The 16,355-nt window shown below is 40.6% G+C and overlaps 1 protein-coding gene across 10 annotated transcripts in view; it reads left to right on the top strand.

Moving 5' to 3' along the window:
• The window catches only part of ST7 (suppression of tumorigenicity 7), a 557,088-nt gene that overhangs the window by 410,489 nt on the left and 130,244 nt on the right, over positions 1-16,355 (top strand). For all 10 annotated transcript variants that reach the window (XM_069228913.1, XM_069228910.1, XM_069228912.1 and 7 more), the window contains exon 4: positions 11,301-11,355. In XM_069228913.1, the coding sequence (XP_069085014.1) occupies positions 11,301-11,355 (55 nt within the window). The remainder of the gene's footprint in view (positions 1-11,300; positions 11,356-16,355) is intronic.

Raw genomic sequence — 16,355 nt, 5'->3', positions numbered from 1 at the left:
CCCATTGAAGACGACTTTCTTTTTAATACACTGTCGTCCACACACAGCCAATATCAGAGTCTTCCTATGCTACCCGGAATGCTAAAACACTCCAAACAAGTGTTTGAGGAGCGTGTTAAAGGGAGAGCCATTACTCCAAGAGTAGATAAAAAATATAAACCGCCACCAACAGACCCAGTGTACATTACACAACAGCTAACACCAGACTCTGTTGTAGTGGGAGCAGCGCGCAAAAGAGCCAACTCTCATACTTCAGGAGATGCACCACCTCCAGATAAAGAAAGTCGAAAATTCGATGCTGCAGGCAAAAGGGTGGCGGCACAGGCAGCAAATCAGTGGCGTATTGCAAATTTGCAAGCTTTGTTAGCCAGATATGATAGGGCCCATTGGGATGAGATGCAACACTTTATTGAACATTTACCCAAGGAGTTCCAAAAAAGAGCGCAGCAAGTAGTAGAAGAAGGACAGAGTATCTCCAATAATCAGATACGGTCAGCAATGGATGCTCCAGACACAGCTGCTAGAACTGTCAACACAGCAGTAACAATAAGGAGACATGCATGGCTGCGTACATCAGGATTTAAACCAGAGATACAGCAAGCTGTGCTGAATATGCCATTCAACGGACAGCAGTTGTTTGGGCCGGAGGTGGACACTGCGATCGAAAAACTTAAGAAAGACACTGACACGGCCAAAGCCATGGGCGCACTCTACTCCCCACAGAGCAGAGGCACATTTCGAAAGACACAATTCCGAGGAGGGTTTCGAGGGCAAACCACAGAAGCCACAACCTCACAAACAAAGCCCACTTACCAGAGCCAGCATCAGCGGGGAGGTTTTCGGGGACAATATAGAGGGGGACAATTTCAAAGGAATAGAGGAAAGTTCCAAAGTCCCAAAACTCCTCCAAACAAGCAGTGACTTCAAGGTCACAAATCCCCAACACATAACACCCGTGGGGGGGAGACTAACCAAGTTTTACTAACATTGGGAGGAAATAACAACAGACACTTGGGTCTTAGCAATTATCCAGCATGGTTATTGCATAGAATTTCTCAAATTCCCTCCAAACGTCCCACCGAAAACACACAATATGTCAAAACAACATATAGATCTTCTAGGACTAGAAGTTCAGGCATTGCTACAGAAAGAAGCAATAGAATTAGTACCAAAACAACAAATAAACACAGGAGTTTACTCCCTGTACTTTCTCATACCCAAAAAAGACAAGACTCTGAGACCTATACTAGATCTCAGAACATTAAATACCTACATCAAATCAGTTCACTTTCAAATGGTTACATTACAAGACGTAATCCCACTGCTCAAACAACAAGACTACATGACAACACTAGACCTAAAGGATGCATATTTCCATATACCAATACATCCTTCACACAGAAAGTACCTAAGGTTTGTATTCCAAGGGATACATTACCAATTCAAAGTGTTGCCATTCGGAATAACAACTGCACCAAGAGTTTTTACAAAATGCCTGGCAGTAGTAGCTGCACATATAAGAAGGCAGCAAATACATGTGTTCCCGTACCTAGACTATTGGTTAATCAAAACCAACACGCTAAGACGGTGTTCGCAACACACAAGATATGTCATACAAATCCTCCACAAACTAGGTTTCTCGATCAACTACACAAAGTCACACCTTCTGCCGTGTCAAACACAGCAATACTTAGGAGCGACAATCAACACAGCAAAAGGGATTGCCACTCCAAGTCCACAAAGAGTTCACACATTTCACAATGTGATACAGACCATGTATCCAAAACAAAAGATACAAGTCAAACTAGTGATGAAACTACTAGGCATGATGTCTTCATGCATAGCCATTGTCCCAAACGCAAGGTTGCACATGCGGCACTTACAACAGTGCCTAGCATCACAATGGTCACAAGCACAGGGTCAGCTTCTAGATCTGGTGTTGATAGACCGCCAAACATACATCTCGCTTCAATGGTGGAACAGTATAAATTTAAACCAAGGGCGGCCTTTCCAAGACCCAGTGCCACAATACGTAATAACAACAGATGCTTCCATGATAGGGTGGGGAGCACACCTCAATCAACACAGCATCCAAGGACAATGGGACATACAGCAAAGACAGTTTCACATAAATCACTTAGAACTGTTAGCGGTATTTCTAGCGCTCAAAGCATTTCAACCCATAATAAGCCACAAACACATTCTTGTCAAAACAGACAACATGACAACAATGTATTACCTAAACAAACAGGGAGGGACACACTCGACACAGCTGTGTCTCCTAACACAGAAAATATGGCATTGGGCTATTCACAACCACATTCGCCTAATAGCACAATTTATTCCAGGAATTCAGAACCAGTTAGCAGACAATCTCTCTCGGGATCACCAACAGATCCACGAATGGGAGATTCACCCCCAAATACTAAACACTTACTTCCAAATTTGGGGAACACCACAAATAGATCTATTTGCAACAAAGGAAAACTCAAAAAGCCAACACTTCGCATCCAGGTACCCACAAGATCAGTCTCAGGGCAATGCGTTATGGATGAGCTGGTCAGGGATATTTGCTTACGCTTTTCCCCCTCTCCCACTCCTTCCATATCTAGTAAACAAATTGAGTCAAAACAAACTCAAACTCATACTAATAGCACCGACGTGGGCAAGACAACCTTGGTACACAACACTACTAGACCTCTCAGTAGTACCTCATGTCAAACTACCAAACAGACCAGATCTGTTAACACAACACAAACAACAGATCAGACATCCAAATCCAGCATCGCTGAATCTAGCAATTTGGCTCCTGAAATCCTAGAATTCGGACACTTAGACCTCACACAAGAATGTATGGAGGTCATAAGACAAGCTAGGAAACCTACCACTAGACACTGCTATGCAAATAAGTGGAAAAGATTTGTTTATTACTGCCATAATAATCAAATTCAACCCTTACACGCATCTGCCAAAGATATAGTAGGATACTTACTACAATTGCAGAAGTCAAAGCTAGCTTTCTCTTCAATAAAGATACATCTTACCGCAATTTCAGCTTACCTGCAAATTACGCACTCAACTTCATTATTTAGGATACCAGTCATAAAAGCATTTATGGAAGGCCTAAAGAGAATTATACCACCAAGAACACCACCAGTTCCTTCATGGAACCTCAACATTGTCTTAACACGACTCATGGGTCCACCTTTTGAGCCCATGCACTCTTGTGAAATGCAATACTTAACATGGAAAGTTGCATTTTTGATTGCCATCACATCTCTAAGAAGAGTGAGTGAAATTCAAGCATTTACCATACAAGAACCATTTATTCAAATACCAAGGCATAAAGTAGTTCTACTGACAAATCCAAAACTTTTACCAAAAGTGATCTCACCGTTCCACTTGAATCAAACTGTAGAATTACCAGTGTTCTTCTCACAGCCAGATTCTGTAGCTGAAAGAGCACTGCATACATTAGACATCAAAAGAGCGCTAATGTGCTACATTGACAGAACAAAACTAATTCGAAAAACAAAACAACTATTTATTGCATTCCAAAAACCTCATACAGGGAATCCAATTTCTAAACAAGGCATTGCTAGATGGATAGTTAAGTGTATTCAAACCTGCTATCTTAAAGCAAAGAGAGAGCTGCCTATTACACCAAAGGCACACTCAACCAGAAAGAAAGGTGCTACCATGGCCTTTCTAGGAAATATTCGAATGAACGAAATATGTAAGGCAGCAACATGGTCTACGCCTCATACATTTACCAAACACTACTGTGTAGATGTGTTAACTGCACAACAGGCCACAGTAGGTCAAGCTGTACTACGAACATTATTTCAAACAATTTCAACTCCTACAGGCTGAACCACCGCTTTTGGGGAGATAACTGCTTACTAGTCTATGCACAGCATGTGTATCTGCAGCTACACATGCCATCAAACGGAAAATGTCACTTACCCAGTGTACATCTGTTCGTGGCATTAGTCGCTGCAGATTCACATGCGCCCACCCGCCTCCCCGGGAGCCTGTAGCCGTTTAGAAGTTGATCTTGAACATTTGTAAATTTGTAAATATATTACTTGCAACTTCATTATGTACATACGTATTCACTCCATTGCATGGGCACTATTACTAGCATACACAACTCCTACCTCACCCTCTGCGGGGAAAACAATCTAAGATGGAGTCGACGCCCATGCGCAATGGAGTCGAAATGGGAGGAGTCCCTCGGTCTCGTGACTCGAAAAGACTTCTTCGAAGAAAAACAACTTGTAACACTCCGAGCTCAACACCAGATGGCGGGATGTGCACAGCATGTGAATCTGCAGCGACTAATGCCACGAACAGATGTACACTGGGTAAGTGACATTTTCCATATATATATATATATATATATATATCCTACTAGCATTTATTTTGTTTTGCCAATAACTTTGGCACCATTTGACAACATTTTCAAAACGAATATATCACTCAGTTTAGCAGGTGTCCTGAAAGTTTAGCAGTGTCCCGTCAAGCAGGGGGCAAGAAAATAGAGTGGGAGGGGGGGTCACAGAACACTTATAGGGATTTTGCATTCTTTAGGCACGGCTACAGCCCGAACCGCTGAACTGAATTATACCAAATTTGTCAGGAAGCTAGATCTTGGTTCCTAGATTGTGCTTTTTGTGATTTGGTTTAAATCTGATCAGTAGATTTGGAGTTATTTAAGGTTAAAAAAAATAGTTATATAGGGAGGCAGATCCTCCGTGAATCCGTGGGAAAAGCAAGGCCGCGATTGGCTGGCCACAACCTGACAAAAAATTTGTGGCTACCATTTTGTTTGTCGCATTGCCTGGAGTGGCGTGGGGGTGGGGGGAACATTGCAAAAACACATAAGGGGTCAGGATAGAGGTATCCTGACCCAATAGGACACACAGAGGGTCAGGACCCCTCATGGGAAAAATGTGCCCAATTTTCTTTGTCCAGTCCACAGATCAACCGCTGGGCTCAGCTCGGCCCTCTGTGTACATTTGCAGTGGATACACCGATTCAGAGAAAATTGAAAAAAAACCCAAAAAAAACTCCATCCAGCCCCATGCTGCGCATGGCGAAGGCCTTACGCAGCTTGGGTTTGAGTGTAGCCTGGCCCTGCGGCCCTGCTGCAAACAGCCAAAGGCGGTGCGCGGATCTGTTTATATTAACACGAATGATAAAAAAAAAAAGAACATAGAAATTCACTGAAAAAAACAGAGGTTAAGGGACGTTATAGTTAGCTTCTGAATTTACTCTCACAAAACCATAGAATTCAGAAGTTATAGATATGGGTAACTCAATTATCTATTACTTGGCCCTAAGGTAACTATAACTCTTGCTCCCACCTTGCACAGTTTTCTCATCAATAATTTACTGCAAATGTTACAGAGATTTTATCAATAATGTCATAAAGGATGTAATGACTGATGTAATATGTGGAGTAATTAGCAGTGCATGGTGAGGGCGCGAGTTGAGTTAGCCATAACTATAACTGCTGATTTTCTGTGGTTTTGTGCGTGTAAATTCAGGACCCCACTATAATGTCTCTGTAACCTTTACATTTTTTTTTTATATATCTTCCTTAATGTAGCATGAGATTGCAATAGCCCTAGGTTTTCCTTAAAATTGTCGAAAGCTTCCATTAGGGCTGCTACTTTCTCTTTATCCTTGGGTTCCCATGCATCTAGTTACCAAGTGTCTCGTCTGGACCGTTTACCTATCACTAAAATCAGAGAGTTGTCAGACATTCCTCCTGCAAGATAATTGATCTCCACTGTTTTGGGAATTTTGGAACATGAAGTATTTCATGATGAGAGACATGCAATAGTCTGCATACATGTACTAATCCCAGGGTTCCTGCCTGTTTGGGTTACCCAGATTTGTCATTGTATTGAAGACTTGCCTTTACTTGACTACATAATTGTCATGGGTGGCACACATCACAAAACGTTATCTGCCCTGACACATGCTTTGTATACGCCCATATAGCACCAGTTCCGGTCAGTCCATTTTCTTTTCATTTGTTTTCTTTCTTTTTTTTTTAACTAATGACGGGCGTTGTGTATCTTGACCAAGATTCCAATCTCTGTCAAGCCAAGCCTCAAGTGAATCTTACACCCATCAGGGGTCTATATCCTCATCATTCAATGATCCTGAAATCATTACGGACCATGCTCCTTGTGTTTTCAAGTATCCCTAAGACTATTACCATCAAGGGATAATACCTTAAACTAATCAGTATCCCTGAATGTTCCTGCCATGAATGTATTCCTTGTATCACAGCATAATATCCCTCTAATCCCTGCCTTACAGTGGACTTCAGATCTGACTCCCCAATGTAAGAAAGGTCTGTTACCTTTCTCAAAACATACAGATAATCCTTCTAGTTTAATTCTGTGTGCCTCCCTACAATCGGATCTACTATTCATTAGCATTGATGTGGAACTGGATAGTCTTTCCTAATAATAAAAGCATGTGGTAGACCCAGGAACCCGTTCTACAGCATGGCTACACACAGTCCTGTGTCTTCAGGTAGCCTGTGCCATTACAATTGGAAGCTTGATTTTGTCAGTCTCTTTGATCTATTCACGATCATGGAATCAGCGATTATCTTCCATCACAGTGTTACTGTGCACCACTTGTGCTGTTTCAGCAATGGAGTCGATGGGCCTCCTTGCGTGCTAGCCTCTCTGCTGACATCTTTCTGCTACAGCATGTGGATTTTTTTGTGTGGGATTCCATTTGAGTGTCTCATGTTGGTCTTGACAGGCCCCTGCGCTCCGCCACTGATTCACATCTCGAGTTGTATATTACTTTGAGCTGAGCATTTGTCAGATTGGTACCAACCTTATGTACTGGATCCACTTGAAGTGATGCTTGTTTCATCATCCCACCATCTATCACATATACTAAAACGTGAGGGACAATTGTAGAAGCAGTAAAGGGGAATGTGGTAAGTGAGCAAGCAGAGACACAGGACTGCATCACTTTTGCCTTGTCAGTTGTTTGGTCAGTGAGTTCTGTGGAATGTAGTAAGTTCTTGCAAAAGAAAGAGTTGAAGTATTTTGCCTTCATAGAATTAAACACATTACAGTTGTGAATAGATATACCTGCCCTCTTTTTTTGTGTAACCAACTACTTGTAAGTCAGCATTAAATGGGAAACTTCTAAAAACTGATCTCGTAAATAAGCATCTCCAAAGTGACACATATATATATATCAGGTAATTGCCCAGCGCCAATTCTCAGAACAGTGACACCCTACCAGCGTCGGTAAATAGTTAAAATTGGAATGAAAAGTAGTCTGAGAATAAATTCTATCACAAATGTATTGCTCCGAACGTCTTCTTGAATCCATTTAAATGGGATACTATATATGCACTGAAAGAAACATTACCAGTTGGAAAATCCTCCCACAGTAAGTAATTCTTATGATGCCCTGCTGCTACCAGAAGACTGCTCTACTGCTTCTTCTGCCATGTTTTTCAAGGAACTGCCCTGCTGCTTGAGACCTGCCCTGCTGCTTGAAGGAGAAGAGGGACCCTCTCCTTGATCCCAGGACTACGAGAGTGACTCCAAGGGTCAGTTGACTGACCTGTTCTTTACTAAAATTGCTAGTCCCCTTTGGGAGTGAGTAGCTGTAGAGAGGAAACAACCTCAAAATATTGTCTTAGTGGACTCATTTGGACTTACCCAATGGGTCTCCTGAAGGAGAATTACACTGGGATTAAATTGCATGCATCAGGCACAAATTCCTTCCCCATTTTATTATTACGTTTGTTGACATTGAGGCTAAGTGCTGTCATGGCCACAGTCTTAAGAATCTGTAATATTCCACCATGTTCTGACGACCAGCCAAATTTGTCAGGGATTACTACGCTTAACGTCCTTAGAGTCAGAGAGTTATAATTTCTCTCATTATTTTTTAATACACTCAACCCAGTTTGCTTCTTTGTCCTCCCCTTCTCCCTCCCTGCCCCCCAACCATCTCTCCTACCCACCCCCTTCCTCACACCCTTTACTTACCCAACCCACCCAAAATCTCCAAATGACCAAGCACCGAATGCCATAAGTATTCCCTTTCCAAATAGTTGCTGTGCTGGATAGGCGCCTGAGGTGGCTTCAGCGTCCTAGCCCTTCCAAAAAAAATAAAACCCCTAGTAGCTAGCCTGGACCTCCTTCCAACTGATTGAGACACATTATTCCCTCTTGCAGCCCTTAAAACGTTTAAAATTTGCCCGTTGAATCACTTGAGCCTGCACCCTTTTAACCTTAAAATCATTGATTACTGTTTAAACTCCCACCGTCGGCAAGAGGTTTCAAATGAGACATGAAGGAAACATTTTTTTCTTCATGTATGGATTTGATTTGCATTGAATAGGTTTTCTCAAAATGACTTCCTGAATTCAGAAGTATTAAAAATGTACTAATATTGTTCAAGGTTTTCTCCCATCTTTTGGCGCCACTCCTTAAGGCACCCTGAGTGTAAGCTGTAGATAAATCTGACAGAGGTTCTTTCAACAGATGAGAAGGCATCAAGTTAGAGTCCCCCTCTGTTATTTCCAAACCCCCTTTCCATATCTCCATAATTCCAACCTGGTGCAGGTTTGCCCCGCAAGATCGATTTTCCAAATCCTCTAACTTCCTGCTTATGTTCCTCATCTCATTCTGGAATGACTCAGCTATCTGCTTGTGGTTAGTGAGTGCATCCTCCAAATTTGACACACTCTGCTCCATCTCAGACTGACAAGCATTCAAACCCGCAATTTTTGTTTCTATTATTTCAGTCTTCTCTTCCAGTTTACTGACCATTGCAGTTTGTGCTATTTTGATCTCTTGAACTTCTTTTAAGAATAGCTGGAACATGGAGAGGATTTTCTTCTCTAATCCTCCCTGCTGCATCACGTTGGATCATAGCAGTTCACGCCCCTTGTTCTATCAGATTTTCCATCAGCATCATCGCTTTCCCCCATTGGACCACCAGCAGGATGAAAGAATATCCGAGAGACTCCAATCCTAGGGGAGGGGCGAATCTCACCCCTATTTTGCCTTATGGACTGGGGAGTGGCTGAGTGCCCCCTTCTCCATGCCTGCCATCTTCTGGGACTGCGGTCCCCTCATCTCCCCCTTATCGGGTCTCTGAATTATAGGGTATTGTATCCCACTGTGTGGATCTTCCTCCATTGCTAGAATTGAACCAGTAAATAACAAGAGTGGAATTTCAGTGCTCTATGCATTTCCTACATACTCACAATGCATTCTACATTATTAATCATTGCAGTCTTGTAAAATATGTTCCGCAGTGTAATTCATAGTAGAAGTGGGTTCAAACTTTACATTTAGAACAAGCAATTTGAGTACCATGATCATTGAAGTATTAAGGAAAAATGGTTCTTAAATTGTTACATGAAGGGATGTGGGTGCATAGACTGTCTATTTTGTTTGAATAATAACTCATCTAAAATTGCTGTTAGGATGTTGGTATTATATAAGGGTGTTTTAAAGTTCAAATTGTACATCTTAACTGATATTTAAAAAAAGTTTGTTTTTCATTGATGTTAAAGCTTCCCGTTGGGTGAAACAATTTTGGCTTGGCCTTATATTAACCTGCTACTTTACAAATAAATGTGCACTCTAGAAATAAATACTAAAACACCACACAAAATCATGTTTTTCAGAGTGAAAATGTGTTTACCAAGTTTCATATTTTTAATTGCTCATTTATTGCCTATCTGAACATAAAGAGGAAATGTAAAATATTGCAAAGAGTAGAAATACATAGCATGTTTGTAATGATTTTGCCTGCTATTAATTAATGTCAATAGTTTCTTCACTGGCATAATAATTAGAAGTTTAAGTTATGTTTGTTTCTTTTAGTTAATTTATTTTTATAGTGTGTGTGTGACAGTAAAGCAATCTTCAAAGCACATAACAATGTTCTAAGCTGGAACATAGTATAAGACAGAGTCAAAACAAAGAAATAACAACATAACCTGCACAATAAAAATAGCATATACATAAAAATTGAATCAACCATTTTTTTCTCCAGAAGTATTCATTAAAGCATATGCTTAAAAGCAAAAGGGTGTAAGATTAAAGCGAGGTTCAGAGGCAGCATGTTCCAAAGCGGAACAACTGCTACAGTCATTAGTCTACCATCAGCTATATTGCACTTCCTTTTAGTGGGTGCTAATCTACCATCAAATGACGTACTCTGGACTGTTTTGTGTACTGGAAACAGTCTGTCAGTTATATGGGGCCACGCCCCTGCAAGGATTTCCAGATAATAATGAGGATTCTAAAAGTACTCCTCTTTCAAATTGGCAGCCAGCAAAAAATTCTTAAATGATATGATAGGTGGTCAGAGTTTCTGATATGACACACTATCTAATGGCATGGTTTTTAATAGTTTGTTGTTTGTTCAAGTTTTATTTGGTAATATTTATTTAAATAAATAGATAATCAATATAGTCGCCTGGAAAAGACCATCATATGGATTAACAATGAAATTGGAGGCCCTTAGCATAGAGGTCACTTTTGATAGATTAAATAGGTAATGGTAGAAGGTGGCCCTAGTCACACCCCTAGTTTGGTTTTCACGAGACAAGGATCGAGTAACATTCCTAGAGTCCTAATTATTATGGTGGAATGGTGTCTCCTAACTGTAGTTAAAAATGTCATGGTTTAATCTGAACCAACCAGTATTCTGGCTTGATAGAGTAGTTTTGTATTATTCCTCTTTGCTTAATCAATACCAAGGAAGACATTGCTGCAGACTTACTGAGAGGTTTGGCACTGAGATCTATTAACGTGTATCTGGGTTCATTGGGTTCCAGAGACCATAGCCTGGTTTAGGGCTTGCAAGGCAGATCTAAATTGCCTCACCTGAACACATTGGACACAGTTCAATAGAAAGGGTTTGAGCCACTCAAGGCTCTGTCATTCACCCCTGCACTGATTCCAGCCTTTCACACAGCGACCTATGGTATCAAATGCCGCAAGTACATCTAGGAGCATTAAAGTAGCTGAATGATTGGAGCATTTGATTTCGGATATTGAGCACTGCTGTTTATTCATTGAACAACCAAAAAATTAAGGTTGCAAGGATGAACAAACAGACATACATTAAACAAAGTTAAATTAAATTGTAAACAGTACATAATTACCTAAACTATGACTTACAGCTGTGCATTTTTGTTAACTTGAATATTAAACTCTACAGACATGTGGTTTGCTTCCCATCGTTTTAATCTCTGCAACTCTTTCTTAATATGGCAGAATGCAAAGTCTGGCGGAATCCATTGAATCTCTTCAGAGGAGCAGAATATAACAGGTGAGTCTTGCAGAATTAATCAAATAGGTAGATGCCATATACGAAGACATTAAATATTCTATTTATTCTTTTGGCTACTTCATGGAAATGAATTATTCCTATTCATGTGATGACTAAAATGCAAATCTGTTGAGCTTCGAGATTTCATGGACAGTATACGTACCACACTAGTGCTGAAACATCGAGAAAGACAGAGAGAGGATCACCCAGAAACCGCCAGAGAGGGAGTGAGAAACAACCATGGACCAGGGCCACTTGAAGGCATTTTGGCACTCTATGTGAAATACATGTTTTCTGTCCCTCCAACCCTTTTGTGCAGCAATGTAGTTAGTCATGAACGGGACGTCTGAACAGAAGAGGGCTCATGGCTACTTGTGTGGTCCATGCATAGAAGTAGCTCTGCCTGAGTCAGGCCTATGGAATTACACCAGGGATGTACAGAGAAAGAGACTTCGTTCCTGTACATTACACAAATGCATACACTCGGGTACAAAATAGCCAGACCCTCTCCAGCAGGCAAAACAGATTCTTAGACAGGCAAAGTGAATAACTCCAAACCCAGAGAGTAAAAAAACACACCAATGCAGACAATCACTGATGCACCCACACGTGAACGATAGATGGGCTTTGAGTAACAGTCTCTGACATGCAGAGAGAGATATCCCAAGACAGCTACAGACGGTGGGGCAATGGTGTCCACAGAGAAAAGCAACCAAAGACAGTCATGGAGGCTTTAGTTCCGGAATGATGAGCGTCTCATTGATCAGTCGACTCTCTGACAACTAATTTTTTATTGGTAATGGAGGTAATGAACACAGCATGACTAGAAGTTGCTTAAGCTCTTTCGAGTGGAGCACATGAGTGACGAGCAGTTCATTCAATGTTGTCACTATGAGCCTCTTGCTGATAGGAACATGTACACCTTGATGCAAGGTGATGCTACAGAAATATAGATGGATAAGACGAGCCTCTGGCTGATGACAGAAATGCACTTATTCCTGAAAGATGGAAGCTTGAGGTACTATCAGAAATTATCCATCACAGTTGGAGGTGCAGTCATTTAAGAAGATGTGGCACTACGGCCAGAGCTGCCCACTTTGGAACTGGGGAACCAGGTTCAGGGCTTGGCGTCGGCTCAACATCCTGTGATTCTGGGCAAATAACTTAGGGACCTGATTCAGATTTTGTTGTTGGGGTTACTCTGCCACAAACGTGACTTATTCTGTATGCTGTACTACGATTCCATTATATCCTATGGAAATTGTAATATGTGGACAGCATAACAGTCACATTTGTGACAGAGTAACCCGTCCACCAAAATCTAAATCAGGCCCTTAATTTCCCTGTACCTATACAAAAAATTTAGTGTGTCCTTGTGAAATGCAGCTGGTGCTGAGGTAAAATGCTCCAATACCCAGGGTCGATTTTTGCTATATAAAACTGCAAAAAAATAAAATAATGATTTACCCTGAAAAGTGGTGGTAACGAGAGAAAATGCACTCTAACATGCATGAAAACATACACTGCTCTTGCCAAGGACTGCCTCCCCAGCTCTTCATAGGTGCCCCGTTGAGACTTAGGGACCACTCTTCACATTCTGCAAAGTGGCGGGGTGGGGGCATCATTTTGTGTTACACCACTGCTTGGAATGAGCATGATAATACACATCCAATGCTGTCTGCATGAAGTTAGGGACAAATGCAATGTTCATCCTAACTCTGAGCTCAAATGAAGGGGGCTTCATGGAGAGGAATGTCTCTCTTGATTGACCTCTAAGGATAGACCCGCTGTTACGTTCCACAGTGCCTGCATTGCAGTAGTGGACAATGAATTACCACACACATTCTCCCAACAAGAGGATGTGTTTACATGGCATGTGTCTGTGAGCCTCCACCCTCAGTGTGTGTGAAATGTCACTGAACTCTACATGCGGCCTCTATAAAACTAACATCCACTGAAATCTAACAGATCCTTCCACCCGTGGTCATGGCTCTCTTTCTAAAGCATCACAACAAATCTTAAAATCGGTGAATTGGAACTTTATTCTCAAAGGGTTGCTGCCGTTACACATTTGCAATGGTCTTTGTCCTCGACACAAACATCTTTCATTCAAAATGCAAACTCTGTCTTAAGAACCGGAGTGTATATTGTTAATAAGGTTCAGAACAGCATGAATTTAACTAAACCTATTTAATCCAAATAATGAGGTGTTGTATTCTTCCTTAATGCAGCACTCGCTTAAATTATTCATGTGTGTCAGTCAGTCAGTAAGACACTATAGAACACCACGATTTACAAGATTACAAAAGCACCCAGACTAATCTTCCACAGATGACATCGTTGCATCTGTTTATAATTCATTATTTTTAAAATAAGACCACCCCCCCGTTTTAAATGTTTAATTGGATAGCACTTATAACAAAGTGACCAAGAGCAGTGCATATTATCTTGGGTTGACATTTGAATTAAAAGTTATAATACACCCTGTATGACCTAATTGAAGAAAGTGTTCGCTTTTAAAATTGCACTAACATATTCCTGCTGGTTATTGACACTTTGTATCTCAAATAATTTACAACCAGATGTAAATCTTTTTTCTTGGGTATGCAGGCTTGTCACGTGATACTATTATATGTCCCTGGTTTCCAACTTAATGTTTAAGACCAAAGTTAGACTTTATATCTAATACATTAATAATTTAATACTCAAAACATGGGTTTTGGTTTTCCTCATTACATTTTTACTTATTTAATTTAGTTAGGATTTTCAAAACCATGATCTCTAACTTTATTCTTAAAGTGCAGCGCTGACTCAACCATCAAAATCTGAATCATTCATTTTATAGGAGACACACCTTTATGCAAATATTTTCCTGCTTACAAAAGAAATGTGCTGTCCTGTGGTGGCATTCACATAAAATAGCATATACAAAGGAACAGCATTTAGCTGCCCACCCACCCCGAAGTTAGTATCTTCTTTCTTTCAAACACAAGAGCCTGGGTCTATCTGCATTACATAATAGTTAAGGATCACTGCAATGTCAATATCCTGCTATTCTGTTCAGTTACCATTACAACCCAGTGAGTTTTCAGGCCATTAGCAAGCAATATGATTCCAAAACAAAGTGCTTATGGCCTCTTTGTTTGCTATTTGGATTGTGGATTCATTCGCCATCCCTCCTGATGTGTTTCTGCAACCAATATAGCTACTTTAAAGGTCCTTGTTAGCCCAAGGAACTGCTTTTTAAAGATCAGAAGAGGATGAAGAAGTTAGGGAAGAATGTCTTATCTCTCAATAATGGTGCAGAAGGAAAGTGAAGCATAATCTCCGGCATGATTACGATGACCAAGACGTTTATATAGAATTTTCTGTAAGAATAAGACTTAATTATGGAGTTTTTTACTCACTGAAAAAAATAAAAATGAAAGAACTGTTTGAGGTTTTGCAGCCAGGAGCATGTGTCCACGAAACCTGAACATATAGTATGCTGTCTAAATTGTAATTGTTCCTGATGACTGAAAGGTCAACGTGGCCATGTGGAAACTCATTAAAACCTGAACACTTACCTGCTCGCCCATCCCCAAGTGAGAATGATTTAGCAGGCCTTCCCTAGACAAACAGAGAAAAACGAATTAGGCTGACTGGTTAAACTGGAACATATGCAGGGCAGGTTCTGATTTGCTGGTTACAGTTGGAACATTATAATAGTGAGACTAGATTCCTTGGCGTTATTTCTATTCTAAAAGGACACTGATGTTATTAAGTCATGTTAAGTTTCTGGCTGCTTGAAGTGTCTTTGAACCTTAATTTTTTATTAATACTCTTGACACAACAGAAGGTTATTTTGGTTTCTTCAAGCCATTTACCACACTTCAAGAATATTCATGTGGCTTAATGCCGGTTTGGTTAGTCACTTCATGACCAGTAAATATAAGATTTGTACTGTATAAAGAGAGTTGTCCTTTCTGGCCTTGGACACAAATTGCATTGCCAATTAACAGTTTAATAGTGTGTGTAGGATGAAGACATTTCAGTCATAGATTTTCCTCACTTCTCATCTTTAATGAGGAGTTCTTGACTCTGGAATTCAGTGTAGGGAAGGTTTTTAATTTAGTTTTGAATGGAAAACATTTGTGAAGTCACAGGTGAACCACTCATACGTTTAGGAGCATCTGTGGCCACTAGTGACCGTGCTGTGCTACTAACGCAAAATCTTACTGTGTCACTTCTTTGTCCTAGAAGTGATGAAGTATGGCAAATGCATGCCCACCCAACAGGAGTCCACTTGAAAAGGACCCAGGAAGCCACCTATTGAGGCTGAAAGGATATGGTAACCATTAATAATCATGGAGTCAATCTCCTGGCAGTATATTAGAGTGCCATGTAGGGTGTTATGGTAAAAAGAAACAGTTATGTTCAACATATATTAAGCACTGGTTAACCCGCTTCTGCAGTCATCGTGGTGCCTCTGAATCCAGGACCATGCAGTTTGTGTGTGGGGATGAGGGAAATGAGTGAGAAACCCTCTATGAATAATGGCGAAGGTCTTTTAAGCATATTTCTAGTCTCCCATTGAACTGGAGAAAAAGCTGAGTTTAGTATATTTGATTGGGAATAATATTGTTATTTCGGTACTGAATTGCACTGAGTTCCCAACGTTTGCTTCCCATGGGACAATTTCATATCCTCCCACGGGCCTATTTCCGAAGTCATTTTAGGGTATGTAAAGTAGTACTGTTGTGGTACTCGTGTATATACTCTTACATGCCTTTGTGACTTGCCCCCAAAACATCTAAAATGGAAGTTAAATGGGAATACTTAGGGAGGAATCATATATAATTACTACAATTAGAAAGGACTGAGCCTTTTTTGCAGTTTTACTAACAGAGTTGGAGATTTCTGGACTGATTCACAAAAACATGTAAAAGAACATAAAAGAATATTTCTGTCGTAGTACGTCCAATACTTATAAATGCTTGACTCATCCCCCCAACTTGCCA

This window comes from Pleurodeles waltl, chromosome 4_1, assembly GCF_031143425.1.
Source record: "Pleurodeles waltl isolate 20211129_DDA chromosome 4_1, aPleWal1.hap1.20221129, whole genome shotgun sequence".
In the NCBI taxonomy this organism is placed as follows: Eukaryota; Metazoa; Chordata; class Amphibia; order Caudata; family Salamandridae; genus Pleurodeles; species Pleurodeles waltl.
This window is presented reverse-complemented; position numbering and strand designations above follow the sequence as displayed.